The sequence below is a fragment of the Osmia lignaria genome, chromosome 12 (assembly GCF_051020975.1).
Source record: "Osmia lignaria lignaria isolate PbOS001 chromosome 12, iyOsmLign1, whole genome shotgun sequence".
NCBI lineage: Eukaryota > Metazoa > Arthropoda > Insecta > Hymenoptera > Megachilidae > Osmia > Osmia lignaria.
This window is the reverse complement of record NC_135043.1, coordinates 8,073,742-8,098,611: the sequence shown is the minus strand read 5'-3', so window position 1 is coordinate 8,098,611 and position 24,870 is coordinate 8,073,742. Positions and strand designations below refer to the sequence as shown.

Sequence of the window (24,870 nt, the reverse complement as noted above, 5' to 3'; positions counted from 1 at the left end):
TTTTATACGATAATTTCATTTTCATCTATTTTAAAGCATATAAAATGAAATATTGAGAACTCAAAATTATACGACGAATTAATTTATGAATGAAAAAATTGACTCAATAATATCTTTGACTATTTGGATAATGATCGTTCGGATACAGGAGGTTCTACTGTATTTCAGTTACACCCTGTAGAGAAGTGGAAGTAGGCGGGCAACGTTCTCTGCACGCGGAATTGTCGACGAATAATCGGCAAATCTGCTCTGAGACTCGTGAGCAGCCTGGGGCGAACATTATGCTACCGTGCTGGCAATAGCGTTGCGTAATTACATGATCCCCGAGGGGACTGCGGCTAGCCATATGCGAATAACGTTTGAGCCTGACTGAATCGAATAACTTATATTCGACACTTCTCTTTTTACCCCCCTTTCTCGAACGGTAATAGTCTGAATCATAGCTACGCGAATCGTAACTCTCCTGCCTGCTCTATAGAAATTAATTATTCGTACGTCGTTCCACTCGATTTTCTGTAATGTTCTGTACTTAATTTTTTTTTTTCAGGAATTATTATTGTAATTTCCGATGGTAATTACAAATTTCAGTATGAATTTAATTTAGGAGGTCACCAATGGTCCTCCTAATTATCCACGCGCAAATAATAAATATATTCAAATACAAAACATTATTATCGATTCAGTTATGCTTCTTACTGTAACATTTGCCAGGTAAGCATACACGTGTGCAAGCACGTTATTAACCTGGCGGTCGCTTAACTCTAATATCATATTCTTAACACGACGTAGAATATTGCATCCCCGTGGTCCGAGGGGTCCACGTGAAAAATTAAAACGGCATTCCCGTTCCCTTATAAAGAGTTCTGTTGTCTCGTTACGCGGGATGCACGAGAACGTGCATCGCGGATGCTGTTGGTGCACGTGTGCAACGTAAATCTCTTAACCTTACTGATGTGACCGTGTGTAGAGAAAGAGAGGAGCGTCGTGCGGACATAAACTCGGGAACGGGAACAAACACCGTCGGACAGTGTTCCTTTCAGAGAGCCCTCGCTATGTTGTGGAACATCGACCAGAAAATATCGAGAGGTGAAATAATTCCACCAGATGAAACTACTTTCCCTGAACGACCTTTGCGGGAAACAAATATTTTTATAATAAACGACCCGTCAAATTTCAACTTTCTCCAATAACAAAATTCGAATACCTCATTTTGGTTAATGAACAACCGAAACTTGCAAATCATATACAAGGGATATTAACCTAAAGGTTAAATGCAAGGGATAGAGAAGAATCGAAATAATGAAATCAAGATTTCTCGGGTAGCTAAATTATATCTGTGACATTATATTCCACCGAATATCCACCTTAAGTATAATAACTAAACATTATTTTCTTAAAAGTGTCAAACCAAGAGAAAATAAAACAGTGATAAAATTCGACAACGAACTAAAACTCTCATAAAATGCGTTTCAACAACTTCCTAAAGGAACAAGTTCCTTGGAGATCCATAAAATCCTTTCGAATCCTCTTCGATATTCTCGAAACCGATTTCTTTAGATTCAACAGTTTCGTACGATGATTACCATTTAATATTTCGTTGGTGATTCGATTCTCAAACGTATACTCGAAATCGTTGGTTGTTCTTCCTCTCTGCTCTTCGATCTTCGGCAACGAGTACTCTGCTGTTCCTCATTTACATGCAACCCTCTTGGCGAATGCAAGAGAAAGAAAACGCATCGAACGAGGGAACAGAAACATTTCCGTGGCTGTGCAAAGAGAAGGCCGTGATTGGCCGTGCAATAAATTCGATGAAGAAGAAGAAGGCGGACAAAAGAGAAGAAGAAGAAGAAGTAAAGTAGGGAAATACCGAAGAAACTGACGCGTGTTCCTGCAACTTCTTCTTCTTCTTCTTCTTCTTCGCCTTCTTCTTACCCTTTCTCGTCGTCCACCTTGGTTGTTGTTCTCTCTTCCTCTGTTTGCACGGTATGCATTATGCATGTGGGCGAGCGTTCGTAATTTCGCGTATCAGATCCAACGTCACGTTAGCTTAAAATCAATGCCCCCTTCGTCCTCTTTCTATCGGCACCGTGGAAGGACTCGTCTTACTGTCTGATGTAAGTCAAGGGCATTCCCCCAGCAAAACTTCGCCATCCACGCGCATTATTGCACGCTTCTTTGCATAATATGCTTATACGTATCCTGCATCGACATCGAAACCGCTGATGAAGTTCGACTTTATTTTTCCTGGGAATCTTTATATTCCCCTTTCGGTTGGTCAGTTTGATCGTTGACTTCGTGTTATTGCTGGAATTTCAAGTTCGACCACGGGGTATAGATGTAAGTGAAAACAGGTGGTTGCTCGCCTTGCGTTTTATTGTCACTGGTATACTATAGAATTAATTCAAATTTTCTCTTTTATTTATTCCAAGGATCCGTATAGGTAAGGACGAGAACCTAGTGTATCACGATTCTTCCTGGGGTAGTCTGATTTGATCGACTAATCACCATATAATAATAAAGATTAATAGTTTCAAAATATTTCCTTCATAGGAAATCAAAATTAATCGATTATCCTAATAGAGTGTAACGATTAGTTGAGATGACGAAGGTTCCTCTAGTATCGAAAACTTTTCCGTTTCCCACCTTCAGCCATGACGAGTCCACCGGTAGCAAGGTATCCGGTGGTTCGCGTAAAGGTAGCCAATCAGGGTAGAGAAGGCGAGGAAGGACGGTGGCTGAGCTCGTTGTATATCGTCGTTTTGCCACGTCTGCCAGCAGTCTAGACTCTCAGCGAGTTCTCAAGTCCGGTCGCGACGTCACCGAGTGAATTCACCTTTAGGGCGGCGATAAACGTCCCCGACTCGGTTGTGTTTTATAACCGTGGCTACGCCAGGTAGCCAGGTAACCAGGCTTGATTGCTTCCCCTTGATGCGCACCGATCTCGCGTCCACGTGTAACCTGCCCGCGTCGCGTCGATACCGATTCGTTCCTTTTACCTCCTTCTTCTCTTCTTCATCTTTCCGTCCGTACGTTCGTCTGCGCGTTCGTATCACGAACCAACTCTTCGACGATCCTTTCGATTTCTTCTTGTTCGTCTAGCCAGGACGCGACCGTGCATCCTTCTGGCAAACGTTCGACCGAGAAAGACGAATGATAGAGATGTTTGTTTTTGTCGTTTCCTGTTCGTCTCGACGGCGATTTGATCTCGTTTCGCTTTGGTCACGTTCGATTCGACACTTCGGGGCTCGTGTTCCTTCGATCTTGCTTTTAATCCGTCTCGAGCCGGTTACAGTTGAGCAGAACTTGAAAAACGAAACGGAGAAGACGGGTTTTTACTTTTATTTTCGATAGGGGGTAATTTAACACTACCTATGACGGCCTCGTGTCACGTATCCTCGATACGCGAATTGTTATTTTCTCATTCTTTGCTTTCTTCATAATCAATTCGTGCTAATTGGTAATTTTACAGCAATTGAAAAATATAATAGTATCATTCGGATAACGATATTAAGACTAAGGAATAATTTTGATTAGCTACCGTGATACAAAATCTTGATGACGTTCCCTCGGTGCGATATTTTCCTGGGCCCGCTTTGTCTCGCCAGTTTGCCCCTGACGGAACGAGGGTACGGATCAAGGTGAGTCGGCGAGAGGCGAAGTAGAAGAGGGAAGAGGCGAAACGATGCAGAAGAAGAGGAGAAAAGGACGTTCAGAGTATCTTGCAATGACGGTGCATGCAGCCTCCCAGCTGCACCCGCGATGCACCTGCCTCCCTTCATTCTGCAGCGTTCCTCTCGCGGGGAGAGACTTTCCAAGAAACCCAACCACTCTCGCACCGTTTTTCATCAATTGTTCTTGCTAGCACATTCATGCATCCTTTCCCCTCGGTACGCATCGACTCTTTTGCTATATAACCACCGCCACCACCCTCTCTTTATCTGCCTACTCTTCAGCTTTCTCACGCTACCTTCTCTTTACCCTTTTTCCCTTTTTCCTTTCCCTTTCATTTTCTTCTTCAGAAAGCTGCGTGCCAACATCTCTCCCCCCTCCAGTCGATCATCGTCTGCGTGTCTGTTGAATTTTCGCGTGATTCGCTGTTCATAATGAAGAACAGGTAGTTGAGTACAATTTTTTTTCTTTTTTCTTTTTTTATTTATGCGTCAGATCGTACTACGTGTTGCTTGGTTGAAAAATTTGAAGCTACTTTTCTTGGAACTTCTGTCGCTTTTTGCATGAAATATATCTTTTTTTTTATTAGGGTTCTGTAATGCTTCGTGAGAAAAATGTTGATGCTACCTTTTGAAATTTTTGTTGGTTTATTGTGCTCAGGGATGATGGAGAGAATGTGTCGAGAGTATAAAATTCTCTTGAATAAAACGTTCCTCGATTAAAGATAATTGATGCTATAATTTTTGACTTCGTTGTTTTGGATATGTATATGGTCGAAACACGAGAGTACAAGGCTTTTTTAGAATCTTCCGTGTGAAGTTTAACTTTGATGCTAATTTTTGGAAGTTTTATTTTCTTCTTCTGTAGAAAAGAAAGAGTAAGAAAGAAAATCCAGAAACCTTATCTGTCCATTACATGGATAAAAATAGTAATCTTTCCTTCGAACACGTTAAGAAGGATTGCCTTTCTGATGTATAGCAGAAAACTTGTAATACCAGTTGTAAACAGTGTATCACGTTGTGATTTCAGCGTGTAAAATAATGTCTCGCGGCGATATAAATACCCAAGTACTACTTCAGCCAGCAAATGAAAGTGCATAGAACGAATTTCAAGTTGTCAGCACAGAAAACAACGCGTTGTAGTGACGTGTTTCCCAGAGAAGTACGTTGCGCTGGCCAGATATTACCCGGCATTGAATAGTAGACAGAGGTAGAACGCGGCAGGCATGAGTTTCTTCGTCAAGGAGGGCACGAGACGCGTAGAAACGGACCCTCTCGGCTCGCAGATCCTGAATGGTAATGATTATAGCAAATTGCTCTTGCTTGGCTTGGGGGTGCCTAATAGCCACTCAGTGGGGCTGTTGAAACCGTGCACCCCTTCGTTCAACCTTTGATCCCCCCGCCCGAGTCAACCCTTCAAATCTTCATTGTTTCTACCCTGTTTCAAGCGCGGGTGGACCCCTGTCTCTCCCGTTACAGCTCCCGTAACGTGGATCTTCTCGATACGTGTCCTGGCTGCTTGCGTGCTTGTCTCTACGCACTTCCTTGCCTCTACTCTTCACCCTTCGCCGAGGTTTGTCTGTTTGTCAGCCTCCTTCTTTGTCGCCCGTTTCGTGCATACCGACGGAAAAAGAGAGAGAGAGAGAGAGAGTCATCGAATCATCGTCACTCGATGATCCTGACGTTGCGTAGGTTAATTAGACCTGAGCAAACGCGATCCTCTGGGATCAGCTTTTCGGCGCTCTTTGTACGCTATACGAGTGTTTCAATACTGATCTCTTGGGTTAGGTTAGGTGTTTTCTTCAAAATGCAAGTATCTCTACACGTCTTCCTTCGTTCGTGCTAAGTTTAGTAAAAAAAAATCTACGAGAAGAAGGAATGTTAAACACCCCGTGTAGTATGCGAAACGGTCCAATTAACCTGGTCGTTGCAACAATATTTTATTCTAGCTCGAAGCAGGAACGTGTTAAGGCGGGTAAGTCAGCTTCTCGTGCAACATCTTCGCGAGGAGAGCATGCGATCGTAACCGGTGATTTCCTAGGGCACGATCGGCGTCTGACACCGATCCCGGCACCCTTCGTCAGCATTTTAAAACCACAGTATTTTTCATTGGTTACTTTATTGTCGCCGGGTGTACGTGCGCTGCCTTGTGTAGTCGTGCGTGCATGTGATTGGCGTGCACCTCTCACGCGACGTTGATTGTATGCAATAAGCGTGGAACGCGAGTGACCCGGGTGGTTGACTGACGTGTGCCGGGAGTGAGTCTTCCGGGGCTGGACCCGAGGAACGACTGCAACAACGGCCTTCTCCGACTCGAAACTGGCCAACGAGATTGTAGTGGAAAATGCAACGAGTAGAAAGACGAGGAGGCGGTCGAACGGCAACGAGAAAATACTCGGTCGACTGGCATCCAGAGGCTATGCTAGTTGCTGCCCACACCATGGACCATCTATCCACGTCCAACCTGGCCACCTGTGCAACTTGACAACCCGCTCTCTAACGATGCGCATACGTAGCATCGTGTCCTCGCTCTTCGATCGATCGATCCATGGAAAGAATCTAGGAAACGGATAGAGAATAGTAACACTGTTACGATAGGTTTCTTATCTTTCGAGGGATGCTGCTCAACCCTTTATGGATCGAGTACTTCTATGCTATGAAAAATTTTTAAATGTTTAGAAAAATGGAGGATTACAAGTTCAGAATAAAAAGAATTTTAAATAGTTCGACAAAATTGTTTTCAATTCTCAAATTTACAAATCTACTTTTAATAAAAATTACGTGTTACAAAAACCAAATTTGATTGAAAGCAACAGATTTTTTATTGATTCTTCGCTAGATCTTCTGTATTATTTCGCGGTCGTAGGCATTGTGCAGGCACATTGTTAACCGACTATAAATTACGCTGAATTCTACTATTCATCACGATGTGCCGTGTGCTGAACTTAGGACCCCAATTACCTACATTTTATCTTCGCGCCGGCTATTAATCATCGCCCGGCCGCGTATAATGAATGGTCTCTTCGATAACAATACAAACGTTGTCACAATAAATATGATTTTCCAAGGTGTACCGTGTAGACTATGATTTCAAGGGATACCAGAATTCGCGTCGGCTTCTGAGACACGTAATCGCATAAATTATAGTATTTTTCTACCTGAAATGTTGTCCGAACGAGGAAATTGTTGGCTACTGTGGATTTTTGTTCGATCGTCTAGTCAATCGAATAATGACGATGAAATGGAATGTCCTAAAAAACTTAACAGAAATATCCTTGAAATATTTTCAACCACATAATAATAAAAAAAAAAAAAAAAATAAAAAAAAAGAATTCTCCTTTGAACAAGAGGAACACTGGCGTCGCGACGAAACGCGCGTTTCGTCGGTTCGTACCCGTTGGTCCCAACGGGTTCACCGGCACCGGAAGATGCTTTCTCGAGGTTTCACGTGAAGCGCTGTTAAAAAACTGAAAGCAAGCCACTAAGGCCAGCGGGGACAATGGAAGCGAGGCTCGTTCTCGTTTCTTTCTCTTGGCCAGCGGCCGAAGGTTTTCAGCACCCTAGTGGTCAATTTCCCACTCAGACGGAATCATTAGTCTACGGCCACGGCACGGGGTGCTCTCCCTGACGAGAGAGAAGTACACTCGATGAACGTGGCGGAGTCGAGCACGCTGAAACCAAACTCGTAATCGGAGATCGAGAAGGGCGATATCCTGCGGTGAACGCGATCCTCGTTGCCGGCTGCTGGCGTGGAGGACGTTCCTGTTAAGTACAGTCAAATCTGTCTGTACAGACGAGAGTTTGGGCACTTCTATGTACGTACGCTTGAAAATCATCCCTCCCTAATGTTCCAGAGTGAAACGAACTGAAGATCGTGTACGGTTAGTGCTGTTGATAAAAGATAAATAGGCATCGAGGTTCCTTGCCATTTTCACCCTCGTTCCTGGGGTTGCACTGCGTCTCTAGAAATCATTCGATTATTTTTATTCTTTTTAAACAGTACTAATTATTCAGACGGCTTTAGTAATTACGTATACTATCTACGACTATCCAACGACTATGCCCAGTAGCGTGAGAAGAGGATCTCCTGGAGGTTCATTCTGCGAACTGGTTTCGCGGTTCGTTCCTTTTTTCGCCGTATCCAGACATGATAGAATCCTAGAGGGCATAGATTATCCCTGGGAGGAAGTAGGCGTACCACATCTCCCTGCTGCACTCGATCCGCCTTTTTTCATGTTTTCCTGGATTCCGTTTACGCGCAAACGCTACGTCACGCTCCTTCTGCTTACTCATCCATGCAATTTATTTTCGTCAATATTCAACCCTTCTACCTGAACTTCTGCCTTCTTCTTGTCTTATTTTTTAATAATAAATCTCGATAAATTGCCGCGAATACGGGAACCTACTGACTTTATTATCCACGCTGTCCATCCTGTTGAACGCGTGCAGGTATTATTAATGTGATTTACGGTGTTGAACGATTGTGAAAAAAAGGATCGTTAAAAATGCCACCGTGAAACTGATGGTTCATCGTCGATAGTCGTTTTGATTTTGCTTGGTAATTAACATAATTTTACCGTAATTTATCATTTCTTCTAATTTCGAACCATTTGGCTGACTAATGTCTAAATACAAGATACATGACGATTCTTTTTAAAATAATCGTCAAGTACGTGTACAAATAAAGAAGAAAAGGAGATTCGAGACGATCGTGATTGCTGGGGAGATGATTAACGGGTATGAAAAAATTGTATCTGTATTTTATACTTGCTTATTAAGCTGTTCAACTGTCCTCTCGAGGACTTTGCTTCTTGTACAGTTAATAAGTAGAAAGTGTCCTATGTTATTGCATTCAGTGCATGATTATTTTTGAGTAAATACAGGGAAATCCAAGAAAAATGTTGGTTTTATTTTGTTGATCAAACCAATTAGCTTTCTAGACATTATCATAATTAGACAGGGAGCAGGGTGGGCATGGGCCCTTCGTAAATGTGTACTTGTTATTAAACTGAAACAAAACATTTTGCTTAATTGTTGACACAGTAAAAAAGAAATCTACAATTTAATAAACCCTATTGAATTTCAAATTACGCAAAGTTTTTTTATGTATCTTAAGCATGATCGCGGTAATTTGTATTTTCTACAGTCTTCGGGCAATTAATCTGTTTCGAACACAAAGAAAAAAATATTAATTGAACGGATTAACAAAGTGTCCGTAATCATTTCAAAAAATGATCAGAGGAAGAGATCTGCAATTAGCCGATGCTTTCTAATAAATTACACACTTAATTAAGAACATAAATTTTAATTAAATTTCATAAAGAACCACGCTATCCTCGAGAATCGAAATTAAACTATAAAATGATTTTACCGCTGAAAATACACCTTAGTTTATTTGAAACTATTTAACACGAAAAGGGATCTTTTTAGCGAAGGATATAATTATTATAATAATTCCCCTTCGATCAAGATAAATCAGTTTAACGCGTCTCAAGGTAGTCTATAAAGATCAATAATTAAAAATAATTAACGGCGTAAAATTAAAGGCATTGATTGTTAATTAAAATTAAGATGGACTTTCATACTTCCAATTTGTCGATGTCGAAAATAATTTACGGCAGGAAAAATGTTTATCCGATTGTGTTACCGTAATAAAGCCCCATCACTTTGAGATTAATAAGATAACACGTACAAATCTATCATCCATAATTGAACAAATGATTGAAATAAGCAGGTGGAATAACTCGCCTATAGATCATGGATTTTTAATCGATTTATCCATGTGAATCTGACCCTTGTACAACACTCCTGTTAAAGTGGCTTATGAACGAGAGTATACATCCTGTAGCACCGAAATATACATATACCGGAGAAAAACAATCTGTTGGACGTAGCAGATTTAATTGATTAGACCTCGAAGGAGCGCAGTCGAATGAATTATACCGCACGAGATTAATAGCAAAAGATAAAGTCTCAGTCGCGTAAACACGATACCTTAAACTGATATTTTGAGTTTGGTGTTCCAATAAAGCTTTCTGATGGACTCGCACTTTTATAATTTCGATTGAACGAAGTACGTGTACTCGAGATAATCTAACAAAAGTGATTAGCTCCAACGAAAAAGAGAGATTCAGAGTCTTGTTATTCTGTTTGAACGATAATTACGGTCTCTCTAGTTGAAGGTTAATACACTTTGATATCGCATCGATCATAAAATTCATCTACTCTTGCTATTTATAACGAACGGGAATCTTGTTTATTATTCTTAATAGACGAGAGGAGTGGTAACTTATTGGTAATAAAACATAAAAGATGGAGCAATCTCAAATGAAATTATTACATTAAAATTTAATCTCTTGAAGCTTTCAAAATTTTCAGTTTTCAAATTTCGATTAAAATTTGAAATGACTCGATAATAAGAAAATGAAAAATGTGAAATCTTAACAATCATGAAATTATAAAGATCCTAAGCAATCTAAAAAAATTGCAAGTAAAATCATTTAAGAAATTCACAGTAGACCTTTATATTCAATGTCTACCGATTAAAAAGGATTCTCAGCTTCATCGTTGTTTCCTTTCTCATTTCCTCCCCTCGTAAACATAAACTCGATTAACCAAATGAAACGAAATCAAAAGAACCTTATCCCCAGCAGACAGACCAGTTGCTCCTCGCGAGGGGTGTAATCCTTTCGCGTCTAACTGGTTCGGGAGGCACGCAGGATGCGCCAGGATACACCGGCACACGCTGCATGGATCATTAAATGTGTACGTATACGTGGCCCATACGTACGCAGAGGCGTTATATTTGTGGCCGTGCTGGATTACACGCAGACACCAATCGTTCGTAGCCCCGTCTAGACAGCCGTCAGACGTATTATTGGGTTCGGTAACTCTATGCTACATAGTTATCGCGTCACGCGTGTATGTATGTCCTCGGTATAGCACGCGCGAGCGCAACCGAGTACGCAAAGGAATACTCATCATCTACAGTGCCATTCATAAGCGATGTGGATAGAAATTTAACCATCCACAATGTTACCTCATTTTTATTAGAGTAATATCCAGAAATTTTCTTCAAATATCTCTTTTTTAAATAAATTTTACAATTTGAAGCGTTAATCATCAATGATTCCTATGATAATCATCGTGTTAAATGAAACATACAAATAAATATAATACTGATAATATTAATAATATTATGCTCATTTGAAATATAAGCTGACTGTATTTAAAAACCTGTATCAATTCTAATCAATTCATAATTGATAGATAAAATGAACTAGTAGAGGGACGCTTATCGTGAATAGTATTGTAGTTACAACTGAGCAAGGCTTGACGAGTTTCAGCTGACATAACCGTCGCTAATTACCAAGCCGGCTCGATTGCCACGCTAAATCGTCCCGATGCGTCTTCCACACGTGCGTCTACGTTTCTGTGTATGCGTCATGTGCATCACCGCGTGAATACGTATGCACGATGTGCATGCTCGACACTGTCCACGTGCACGTCTCGCATTGACATGCTTATCCTCGTCTTTTACAAGGAAACATAGGATATTAATATGTAAATTAATAAGAAGATTTCAATCTTGATTATCCTTTGTGATTATAGTAATATTTTATTCATGCTAAATAGGTATATCCACGCAGGAAATTAGATCTTCTCTTCCTCTGTGTCTTGCTTTTGAAATTTTTCTAAAATATTTTCATCATTTTCTCATCTGACCTCTTTTTTTTTAAAGAAGAAGAAGAAGAAATTCAACAGATGCACAGGAAAAATCATGCTTGAATGTTATTACAGATTGTAATAACAGGTACAGAACATTGTAGTTCGTGGTCGATCGAAGATGTTAAGTCATCAAGAGGATGCGCAAAATGGACAAAGTAGATCGATGACTCGTGAAATCCTTTGAGCGCGCAATGGCGAGAAGAAACGTGGCGACGCGACGAGTAAAATGTCGACGAGGACATTCGCGTACTTGCCAGCCGTGCACACGTGCCGTAATTATCCATTCCTCCAATTTGCAAACTTATATGTAATTCAAATCGGTGCTCGGCCGCCGGCTAATGCAATAATAATGACTTCGTGGAAATTTCCGTAGCCGGATGCCGCGTACACAAAGCTTGCGGAACACGTGACGCTAACGCTCGAGGAAATTCTGCTTCGAATCGCGCAAATCGAACTGATCGATGACTATGAAATACAATGGAAATTGAATTATCTGCTTATTGGTAATATTTTCAAAAAAAAAAAAAAAAAAAAATTAATCTAAATTTTATGATCTTTGTCAGGGACGAATGCATTTGGTAATATCGCGTGCACCGTACGTGATATTTTTGCCTGGCAAGGAAGAAGGCGGATTCGGGTCTTTCTGGAACTCGTCTGAATGGACGTACCTATTTATAGGCACACACGCAGGAAGAAACAGGGATCCGACGTCGTCCAGCTGAATGAACGGTTACGTATCTGCGGGCTGAAATCATTTCACGTGATCGATCATCACGCTTTCCGGTTCCCAGAACAGGAAAGCATTCAGGTAGAAGACTCACGAAGGGCACCGCATGCATTTATAATGCATTAGGGGTTTGCTCTTCTTCCTTCATTTTTTTCCTGGTGCTGAGTGGACGACTTTCGCTATACGTCCATCCTATATGCATCAATGATGCCTCATGTATTTTTCTTCTACGTCGCGTATATATTTTTCCCTACCATACGATTCCATGGTAACTAGAGACGTTGAAACAGGAACGAATATCCGGCTGATATCTCAAAATAATAATATCAATTCTGAGCGAAAGAAAGCAGGGTAAGAAAATAATATGTTGCTTTGATCATTTGACGTGACATGCTATTTCATCATTTTGATACTAGTGCGAGTGTTTAAATCTGTAATTTGCATATACGCGTGGTGAATGATAAAAGTTTCAGACGACTATCTTTACGATAGATTATTGGCCGATGATTAGGGATATTAAGTCTCCTAACTTTACAAACAGTGTTAAATATATTTTCATTATTTTGTTCAACTTCTATGTGTTCGAATATGTTATTGTCGAAAGTGAGCCTCGGGGGGTTAATAATCCGCTCTGCCGTTTCGAAGCTTTAGCTTATACCGGCGATGGTAAAGGGCGCAAATTGCGCTAAAAAATAAATCCACTCCCAGCAGCCACCACTCTTCAAGTAGCACCGGGTACGGATAAATTGTTCACTTATGGGGCTTGCCAATCATTGTGTTCGGATCCAGGAAGACCCAACACTTGAATCTTTGTCGGCGTAAGGAATGTTGATATTGGGACGGAAAAAGCTAACCTGAGTGGGATAATACACCCACCAGGCGCCTTGCGCCCGTAGCAGTTACATAGTTGTACGTTCACGATAAGTCCAAACAGTCTCGTTACATGGGCTAATCAGCTTATCTCGTTGCGTCTGGTGCAGAGGCTAGCGTCGCCGACTCTCGGTGCCGCTTATGGCGCGAATACTCGCGTGTTTTGTCTCGCGATGTACGCCAAAGACATAACTAACTGATATTACACTGGGAGTAAATACTCGGGATTCTGATAATGCATCGATCCGACTTGCATTCCTTAACCATCGATTGCGTTCCGTGGATCGATAACCATACACCAGAATCAGAGGAATGACTAGAATATACAGAATGTTACAAAAGAAAAGAAAAAAAACAATATTGAAGTCAACCTTCATATAGTATATAAAATAGCCTTAACCCTAGAAAGACTGAGCCTCGTATCGCTTAATCTCGTCTGTTTCATTAAACTCGATTATGAGATCAAGTTTTCCGAAGCTAGAACACATTAAAATCCTACCAAGCATGATTAGCAAGCCACCATTGATCAGTGAGTTGTTTCATGGAAGAATTATCGCCGTCGATCGCGCACCTGAACTCGATTTCTTTAATCATTGATCGGAATCCTTTCGATTCTGCTTAAGGTCTAATCGGTCGTGGAACTCGGTTCAGCTACAATTATTCTCCTCGCATAATTACGCCCATGATCGGATTACCCGATAAACGATCTATATTCTGATGTGTATTCAACTCGATTTCCGCTTGACATTATTTAAATGTATACGGAAAAAAAAGATTGATTAATGAATTCGCTACCTTCTTTTATTAACGATCAAACTCTAAGATAATTAAATATTGCTTATTTGTATTTAAACTAACGCTAGAAGAGGTGAAACTAGTTGGAGGAAATGTTAATACGATATTCTAAAATTTATATTAACGATAGTTTGAACTATTCCAAGTTTATCATAATTTAAAGTATATCAGAAACTAGGTCTGATTTATTATTCACATTTTTAATTTGTATAAATTACATTTCTAGTTTTGATATCATGGAACATTAATTGAAATGATATTTTTAATAATCTTCTTGATTTTAACGAGCACACGTTTCAAAGAGTATGAAACCGATTCTTAATGGTTGGATAACGAAGCTGATCAGCTTTTTCTCTCTTGTTCCGGTTGCCGCGAAATCCAAGCCGATCTCAGCCTACACTAAAGCGCTAGATTAGCGTGCAAAACAGGAAGAACCACTTGTCATAGATTGGGCGGCCCTTTCGTGGCCCTAGTCTGGCTAACAGCCGTCCAACCTACTTATTCACGAGCACCTTCGAGACTAAGGACACGTGTATAACCAGCCACCAGGAAGGTTGTCGTCGTCGTGTGAACCCGTGTCGAACAGACGATTGGAACGACAGGAAGATACGTCAACTCTAATCGAGAGAGATATATATCAAACTGAATGGAATGGTCACCCTATTGGGAAGACGAACAATTTGGAGACACTCCAAATGATGGGAAATTAATTGATTAACATGTTAAACATCACGGTAAAACACAACAAATTATGATATTGTTTGTTAAAACTAAAACAATAGAAACTTGGAAAATTATAATTTTATCAGGGAAAAAAGTGCATAAGGCAAAATTAAATTTGACAAGTGGTGCATATTCTGTAATTATGTTTATGCACTTTTGTGCATTGGTGCATCCGAAAAATGCACGAAGAATCCCTCGTTGCTGGATATACTAAACTCCATATGAGTAACCACATTTATCTATCAGAAATCGATAAAGTATTTGATTCGTCTGTTCGGAATAGAATATCAATCGATACGTATCCCCGCAACATGTCCAGCTACTTGTTCTGCGATACAGTCGACTGCTAATGCTAATTAATACCTCCAGCAACGTTAATTGATACCAATGCCCATATAAACGTATCACGATCACATTCCGCAACTTCGAACGATACACCGTGTCGCCGGTGGAACATAAACGACAAAAGAGAAAGCACAGACGTCTTATTTCGCTTATCATCGATTTACTCTTTTCACACCGACAACCATATCTCTTGTCATTGTCGATTACTTCCAGTAATTAATGATAGCCACCCATTACCTATCATTGATCCTCATATATATATATATATATATACTTGCAACGCATTTAATCCTCGTGAGAATTAATAGATACGTTCATTATTAAAAGGAATTGATATTCGGTTGAAACTTTTTTATTTAAATTAACTCTCTGTGGATAAATTGGATCACCCACCACCCAACTGACTCGTCTTAATTAAGGTTCTTACAGAGTGTTTCAAAAATATCGGGCAATCCGAAAATTGTAAACGTTTTTTTATTCATAAATACTCTTTAGTTTCCAGTGTTTTATCAGAATGATTTCTTCGCGTCGCTGTTTAAAAATCTTTTCAAAAGAGATTCAGCGGATGATATCCTCAACCCTTTCCAGTGGCGTTAACTTTGGATGCCCTAAACGTTAACATTTTCTTACACCCGTGTGTATAATGTTCGCGTGTGTCTCAAAGAGCCGTGTAACTTTGGGGTGGCCGGTCTAAGACTGTGCCCAAAGGAACACACGTGTGCTCGATGGTATACGCTCACAGCAAAAGCGTTCTGTATCGGCTGCTACCTCATGCGTGCGTCCGCATTCCTAGCCTTCAATTACGTTAGGCTTACGTAGCTGGACTTGCGTCGCTTATACTGCACGCAGACCGCCACGATCCTTCATTAGCGGCTGGACAAACGTGAACCAACCGAGGCCAACGTTATTATTCAGCCAAGAAGTGGCCGCTTTGTTGGTAGCTATTAGCTCGCTCTTGGATGAGCTAACGGGCATGGACTGCTCGACATTCCCGTACCCATGTAAATCGATTCCGTTGGCTGGCGGCGATCATTAAACCGTATCATCCATATAAAGAGTTAAATATCGTGAAAATAACGTAAAGTGACAGAATGGTAGGTGATCAAACATTGAAGGCGTGTTTTAGTTCTTCTGGGAAGGAAAGAAATTTCTGATGGAGCATTGGGAATCGAAAAATGATTAAAATGACTTCATTGTCATTGATTTCTACTATAAATAAAGAGAAAAAAAAAAATGATAGTACTTTATAATAAATTAACTCTCTTTGAATGCTAGCATCAAAGCGAATCAATTGAATGCTAGGCACTTGTCTCGTCCACGTTCACCGAATATCGTTGCGCACTTTGTTTAGACGCCACGGTGTCCTCATTTCCTTATCTACAACAGGGCATTGACTCCTCTGTCTCGGGTACTTAGGATTGATGTCCTAAGTTTCGGGTTCCCTTCGAACGGAGTCATTGACCTCTTATTTGCAAGCGTTATCCCAAACAGGGTGTCACATATTATTAACAGATTAGGCTACCTTGAAGATATCAAAATACTTAATAAGGTAATTTTGAGATCAGCTTACTTTAAAAGTATAAAAGATATTTTTATAGATATTTGTAAAATGCCATCGTGAAAGAAAATATGTGGCAGAGAAGAGTACTTGAAGATGAGATTGATAACAAGAAGATTAGATTTGTTAGTAACGAGATTATTGTATGATGAGATTTTCGACGAATTTAGCAAATAGCGATCTAGCATCTTAGAGGTGGCCACAAATAACCCATTCCTATCTACAGGCAAGGTGCTTCAAAGTGCAGTACTTGTAATACTGTGCTGCAGGATCATCAGAAAGAAGTTCGTTATAAGAAAAGAAATGAAAAGATTGACTCGAGAATTACAGGAAAACCTAGAAATTTTTTATCGCCTCGCTACGTGATCGCCGTCACTGTTAATTGACGGTCGGCTTACAATTACACGGTTTATCGATGGCAAAAACGCGGCCACCTATACTGTTCCAACAGCCTGTGATCGTTGATTTCCGTTTACCTCTGTAATAATGACATCTTGTCATTGCACTTCCCCTTCGACGATGTTAAACGCACACGTGGGCTTCTTTTCGGTTCACTGATCGACGGACGTCGACGAGTTACTTAGGTTACTTAGGTATTTAGGAAACGATCGACGTTTCTCGCGTTATAATTACGCCGAGATTACTTTGGTCCGCTTAAGCATCCGGTGGAAGGATCAGCACGTAATTGCATTATACACGAAAGGAATTAGAAATGATACGATATATCGATTAGGGTGAAATAAAATATAAGGAAGAATTTCTATATAAATTATAACAAGGGTATATAAAAAAAGAGTTAAAAGAAGAAATCGATCGACCGTTTAAGCAGCTTTCGGTTTCCTCATTACCAGAGTATCAGACACTTAAGTAAAAAAAGAGGTAGTAAGAAGTTCTCGGGTAAAAGAAGCGAGGAAAAGGAAGCAATGGAAATAAATCAACTGGTGATTGCCATCCGACCGAGTGTTTTGGAAAAACAGGGAAAAAACGAGACTCAATTGGTCTGCCTTTTCCATTCTCGACTAGAAGACGCATCAAGGCCAGACAAAGTCTGGACCACATAGCAGAACGGGACCGAAAAATGGCTGACAGAGAACAAACGAAGGCCATTTGTTACCACTGGTTTGACCCCTTCTAAGTAGTGATGGGAATCAATCATTCTCGAATTGCCTCAGATTCGACAGGATAAAATTTGAACAATCGAAAGCCTCTTCCGTGCCTGGAATCGCTATAAATTATTCCGATTTCGAAGTGGAGTTGATCGATGGGATTGAACCTATTCTATTCTCAATTCAATTCTTGACAAATTCTAAATCTCTGTTATTGGAAAAAATTGATGACCCAATTTAGATATTTAAAATTCAAAGAAGCTTAATAGAAAAATAAAAATAATGCAACGAGAATGAAGGCAAATTGCCGACGATAAAAGGTTAAAGATCATGGAAATTGCTCAGTGGGCCTTCCACGCTATTGTCTTCGATAATCGATTAATCGGTTGCTGTTTGCACCCTCGCTACAGACTGAGCCCGCTAATCCTTTAAGGAGATTGACCTCGTTGAATAATTCAGCTGTGCTGGCATTTTCAGTGAACCGTGACGTGACACATTGCGTAAAACATTTATTTTCTTTTCAATGAAACATGACTTATTAATCATTTTATATGTTCATTCAATACTTCTTGTAATTATATTAATTATTCTTTTTCTTGTATAACAAATAAAGACGTCGTTTGTCAAGGAGTATTCCATCTTACTGTTGCAAGTTTAGTGTACCACCACTAGAGTTCTCTAAAATTTACGTTTTGAGACCCTAAGCTTTAGAAGAGCACTGTCAGGTAAACTTAAGTCTGGAGTACTTGGTCGAGAAGCGCATAAGAGCAATTTCACGACGTAAAGCAGAAAATCTTGTATATTTTACTCTCTTTTAGACGTGCCCTCGGATACTTCGGTAGAAAGACCGGAATACTTTATAAAATACTTATGGAATGTTCGCATAACAAGCACGAAATAACAGGATATACGTAAATAAATAAAAAAATCAATTGTTTCAAACTGATTCGTCATTCTACAATTATTCTTTAAAAATAAACCTATTACGATAATAATTAAAATCAGTTTGACATTTCATTTCCGACATAAATAGGATTAATTTTATTTTAATTAAATATTTTTCGTTCTGAAATAAATCGTTCGATTTAAAAATTGATACGTTTGTCTAATAATTAAATCGAACATTATAAATTGCCAAAAATGAGATTAGAAATAAAATGAATATGCAGCATTTGCGAAGAGTAAAAGATTAGGTAGCCTTATAGAGAAAACGAGTGAAAGGGAGCCATGGTTCGCGACAGCATCGAATAGCATTTCTCTGAACGACGGTGAAAACAAAAGGAAAAAACAAGGATACTCAAACAGGACGTCGGAGGGATCAACGAAAACGTCGGTGACTAATTTTCAGATGGTTCCTCTTTCACTCTATCCCTCGACCTCGTCTCCGATCTTTCTTCGTCGTTCACCCTCCTTTCCCCTTTCGTTTCTCTTGCTCTCTTTTCGTCTCTCTTGTGCGATAAAAAGTCAATTTTATACCGGTGGGTACCTGAAGCTAATAGCGTCTACCCGCGGGGCAACTGTCGAGTGGAACGGTGTAGAACTATGTTTCGACGGCCGTTCGCGGATTTTACGAGCCTTATAAAAATGGTACCACGCAACCACGCAACCACGCCACGGGAACAGGACCACGAGAGGATCCTGAGACGATTCGGGGATCTCGTCGAGGACGAGTGACTCACGGGGACGACTGTCTCGACGCGATTTCTCGTTCAAATAGAAATCGCAGCTTTCGAGGAATCCCGTCTCTCCCGTTCGCGTTCTTTTCTCTTTTTACTCTTATCTTACTTTTTGCCGCAGACTCGTCCTCGCCGCTCTTCGTCCCTTTGGTCCCTTTCTACGAGACGTTATCCTCGATCAACCACTGTCTAACCATTTGTCTATTCGATCATCGCTTGATTGAGTAGTATTTCACTATTATTATTATCCACTTATTATTTGATCCTTGGTAGTAGGTCGCTTTTTAATTCAAATTATATTTAATTATCGGTTTCTACATATTGGATGATTCCTGAAAAAATTTTATTTTTATTTTTGTGGAAAAAATGCCGATTCTCTAAGGGTTAAAAGAGTTGTGAAACTCTATAGTTCGACAAATATTTTTCATAATTTCTGTGGATCACAAAAACTCGTTCAAGTTCGAATGTTTGCCAGTGAGCAGTGCGTAACCATAGCTTTGCACGAGGAGCAATGAAGGGGTTTCTAAGGAAAAGGAAAAATAAAAAAGAAAAAATGAAGCAGAAGTGAAAGAAAGAAGAGAGATAGAGAGAGAGAGAGTAAAGAGACTCCGTGAAGTCACCTGCGTACACGTTCATAGCAGGTACTCAAATTGCATGGCAACAGCACTCGCTCAATCACTTTCTCCCCTCTCTTTTCTTTTCTTCCCTCTTGTGGCCATAACCTGTCCCTTTCTCCCTCTCGTAAATTCTCCCCTCGAAAGGTTTCGTGGTACGTGCAGATGCGCGCCTACTCGTGAAATCAGTCAAGGTCCTTCTTGCCAACAACGAGAAGAAAGCGCCCCTACAACCATTCAGGGACATACACGTAAGGGGGATGATTCCGGACTTTGTCTTTCTACAAATCACGCAGTAATTCGTTTCTACCTTCTATTCTCCCTAATTTCATTTCTAAATTGTTTCTCCGTACATCCTTTTGAGAAATTAACCCTTCTACTTTGAGAAACATGTATACACATCCTTGAAGAACGGACGCTTAGATACGAAGAACGTATGTTAAGTATTCGTGTACTTATTTTTATCAGATTGTAAGCTTTAAATTGATGTGTCGCAAGTGTTATTATTGGATGATTAACATCACTAGTCATAGCACAGACACCATAGATTCATCCTCGTCCAAACATCCTAATCACGATTCCTAATCCTTACTCATCCTATACTTCGTACCCTTCTTTACTGTTCCTTGACCATTGTCCCTACCTCTACCCATCTCCATCAATAGAATATAAAAGTCTGCAAGATTATAAAACAACCAGATTTTAGTACCTACTAGTCGAGTGCATATCCAATAAAGTTTCTAAGAGTATTCTTAACGTGTTGTCAATTTCCTTGGAATCCAACATTATTTCGTAATACTTTTATGTCATAAAATCATATTAAAATTGATATGCTTCGAAATTTATTGTTTCAAATGCGATAACTTAATATCTTGGCAGTTATAAAATTACAGCGCATTCACGTTCGCACTTATGAATACGAATCATGAGTGATCAGAAAGCCAGATATGGACCGAGTGCACGTGTAATCAGAGAGAAATATGATGGAAGCCAGTTTCTCAAATTGTTCGGCTTACTTAGAAATTTCGTTTCACGAAATGACTTGCGTACCTAATTATTACAGTCTGTTGCTTCCATTTCAAAGAAACTTGATCTGGTAATTGCAATGTCTCTTGATGATTACAGTTCAAGATGCACAGGTAACGAATTATGAACTCGCGACACGAAATCGATTCGCGCAATTCAGACTTCAAGGAATCGTTTAAAAAGTTTAATGGAATAATAAACTTGTTCAAACAAATATGTATTACTTAGTTTGAGATTTTAAATCGTATGATATTTATATAATTACGATAATAAATATATCGCACAAGAGAATGTTAATTACTTCTTAAACCATTCCGTTTAGCAATAGGCAAGTGTTACTGTGGCAATTTAATTTTTATAACGTTTAATCTTTAATTAAGGAATAAAGAGAGGAAGAGTCAACTGATTGGATTTGTTGAACCAACACTTGAACCTAGACCTTTCTTCGTCAAACGACTATCTAAGCAATTGAACTATTCAGGTCATCGATAAATTCTTTCTGTCTACGTCTAAAATTGAAAAAATTGCTACTGCCTTCAATTTAATAAACCTCCTAACTATAACCACCTTCCATTGTGAATGAAATTCAGAATTGGAAGGAGAAATAAAAACTGAATCAATATGAGTTTATAAAATGGCACCCTAATTAAATATTTCTATAGTCCATCTAACGAGCCGAGACGGTAAATGTGTAGAGATTCACGTGCTCGGAGCAGATCTGACTCGCAGCATACAAACCTCGACCGAAGCGTTTGAAGAACTGGAAACAACTGCGCTTCGTTAGACGAACTATGCAAATATAATCATTTAATAAATTTGATAACATTAAATTTCTCTCGTTGCGATTTGAAAGAAAATATTGAATGGCACCCTATTATTGATATAAAAAACCTTTCGATACGAGTTGAAAAGGTATGAAACTTTGGCGATCAAATGAAAAGTGGCGAAGAAATAAAACGAAAAGATGTAACAAAGTCTAATTATTAAAAATGATTAGCAGAATGAAAATGGCTGTTAATTGAATTGGCTGATCCACGACTTGAACCGGGACCTCTGTTCGTCGAATGGCTGATCTAGCCAATTGAGCTATCCAGGCCATCGATGAATTCTTCTTCGCCACGTCCAATAATGCTCGAAACGATCGTGTCCTATATTTTAGAAATTATTCAGACATTCAACCACAGAAGCACTAACAACGCTGCCACTGTAACGCTTCCCTGGCTAGTCTAATCTCTAAACAGAATCGCGTAGCTTGGTTTGATCGTGAGCAAGTTTCACGAGCAAGAAAATCTATGGAAACGTGTAAGTCGAGCGGAGAAAAGCGCGTGGCAATTAACAGTTTCTCAGAAATAAAACGATCCACGCAGCTGGGTAAAATATACCCCGTCATAAGTTCTCGTGTAATCTCGGAAAAACTGAATGAGACACGACCCCTTTTTCTTGTACGCGACACTTTCATTGCCTTCTATAAATTCTCCCCCTAATCCGACCAACTGATCCTCTGTATCGATAAAATCATATCCACTGGAATATCTATCTTTCTATTTATACGATTTTAAGCATTTTCATGAATAACTTACTTTCAGAATATTTAAACATTTATTAATATTTTAAACGAACTTACCCTCCCGAAGCGAGGAATTCGTTCTTTTGCTCGTCGCTGTTATGTTTCCTGTCACTCATCTCGGTGTTTTACGACACTCGCGTTCGCGGTTAAGCCAGTTTACGAGCATCTTTGTGAAAACGGCCGTTGAACGTCGACGCATTCGTTATAATTTCAACCGACGAGTCCGTGGTCGAGGAACGGGCAATTAAGAACGACTTCGCGACGATTGATCAAAGCTCGAGGGCGCCTCGTCCAATCGTGGAAAGATCGATTAGCGTTATACAAAATAGCGAAAACGATTCTTCAGAATCAAAGAGCTGTTTGAATATCTCACTTGGATTTAAGCCAGGATGCGTTAATCGTATGGGCAATAAGGATCAGTGAAATTTGTATCTTCGTTTCTCCTGAAATTCGAAATTATTTCAAACATACTACCAGATCTATTTCTTCTACAAATAATATTATTAAATAAAAATAAAGTTATATAAAAATTTGAAGATTATTTCAATTTTTAAATGAATAAATGAGTTAGTATTTACCTAGTATTTATTACAACAATTAATCTTAATGTTATAGAAAAATGTAGGACATTCATTTCTGTCCAGCCCTGTCACAAAAGTTTCTCTAAAAGAAATGACACAGACCTAGCTGGATAATATAGAGATTAATATTAGAGGGTGTGTTAATCGCGTGTTTGGGAAACAGGATACTTCCGTGTTTGACTGATTCCATGATACGTTCCCTAAAAATGAACGAAACCTATCTTCGCATGACGTAAAAGGGACGTTTTGATGATGGAGTGACACAGGAGGGGAATATCGTAATTTACGTTAAGAGTCTACAAATTACGTGTCTAGGGAGTGAAAATACTTCCGGGTTTAATTTAACGAAATGGTAACGCCCTCGTTTACCTTGTAATATGGTACGATTGAATACGATTGATAATCTACAAATTGCATTATGAAATGATGGTGAAATTTTTAAAATTTAATAAAGAAAAAGAAATGTGGCTTACGTTTGAAATGCGAATTAGAACAATTCAGCTAAGGAGGGCAGTATTTACTATGAAATATTTGTAATTTATATGATGCACAATTTGTGACGTCCGCTATATCATTGTTCATGGCGAAAGGGTTAAATCCGAGTGAATTTTCAACGGAAACGGGACAAAGTAACTGGTATAAGCTTAAGTTCCAGTCGCAACGGGATGAAAATCGTGACAAACACGGTGGGGCTAGCCGTCGTCGTAAAAATAATGAAGATCAAGCTTCGCTGGAAGTAGTTTATTATGAAAACCGCACGATGTGCCGAAGGAGTTAAGGGCTTGGCCTAAACTTACGGCTCGTTCTGTACACTTGGCTCCGAGGTCTTTGCACCGTGAAGTTTACTTTATAAATATCGCCGGTGCGCCGGAGTGTCCAGAGAAATGAACCGTGGTCTTGGATGAAACGAACTCGACTTGCCCTCTTTGCTTCCATCGCAAGGAATCCATGTTTTTGATCCGTTACACGGCATTACTTTCTAATTTTTCAAATTCCTTTTGTCATATTCGACTATCTCGTTAAAAATCATATTTCAAGATGTTAAAATTGATCATTTTACAACGTCAACTGATACCATAATAAAAATTGTAAAATGAATCATTCGTAGGCAAAAGCGATGAATTCCACTTTTTGAATTTTTTAAAATTTCAATGCCAAAGCACTTAATTAATATGAAACAGCCATTCTATAAATTATCCATTTTTCCAAAATTTCGTGGAATTTGTCTTTTATATAAAATTCTATAATATCATTTAGCAATGTTCTCCTTTTCTTCGTGAACATTCAGGCAAGAAAACGTAATTGCCTTCGCTTACCATGACGAATGATGAAAAATATGTGCGTTTTCAAAGTGAACATAAATTTTTTTTATCCATGACAAATGTTCACGGTGTAATTACTTCGCTTAGTCGGTTATTTCTTTGTAACGTTGCTGAGTCTTTCGCCATAATGCTTGCTTCTTTTCCGTAGTTGAATCTAGTTCAATTGTAGGAAATTCACTGGTTGCTCCGAGACCGGTTTTGCTTGGATTATTCTTCAACGATATCTGCAACCATAAATGAATACGATTTCATTTTCACCATGGTACCTGTATTTGATCCTTTTATGGTGATTAGAATTCGTTTTTACAATTGCAAAAGATCCCTACAATCGTATAAACTATTACAGTATAGATTAGTCTCTTCAATTTTTATTTATTTACTTTTTTAGATTGTTGAAAATAATTTTTATCCATGAAAAGTAGGTTTGGTGTTAGCGATAGAGGATAGAGGAAGATGAAAAATATTCGTCAAGATCGAATGGGTGGGCACCCTTTTATCGAGGGAGGGTTACTTTAAGTTTGGAGTCTCAACCAGCGGGCAGAACACCCTCTCCCGACCCGTATT

General features: G+C 39.4%; 1 protein-coding gene across 5 annotated transcripts in view; it reads right to left on the bottom strand.

Annotated features, from left to right (window-relative positions):
• The window catches only part of LOC117603090 (angiogenic factor with G patch and FHA domains 1), a 51,382-nt gene that overhangs the window by 8,629 nt on the left and 17,883 nt on the right, over positions 1-24,870 (bottom strand). For 3 of the 5 annotated variants that reach the window (XM_034321854.2, XM_034321855.2, XM_076691312.1), the window contains one exon: positions 11,894-24,530. The exons of 1 other annotated variant lie outside the window; for it this stretch is intronic. In XM_034321854.2, the coding sequence (XP_034177745.1) occupies positions 24,390-24,530 (141 nt within the window). In that variant the 3' untranslated portion in view covers positions 11,894-24,389. Of the gene's footprint in view, positions 1-11,893; positions 24,531-24,870 lie in introns of those variants that run through there. One more of the 5 variants, XR_013063194.1, reaches the window with a different exon arrangement.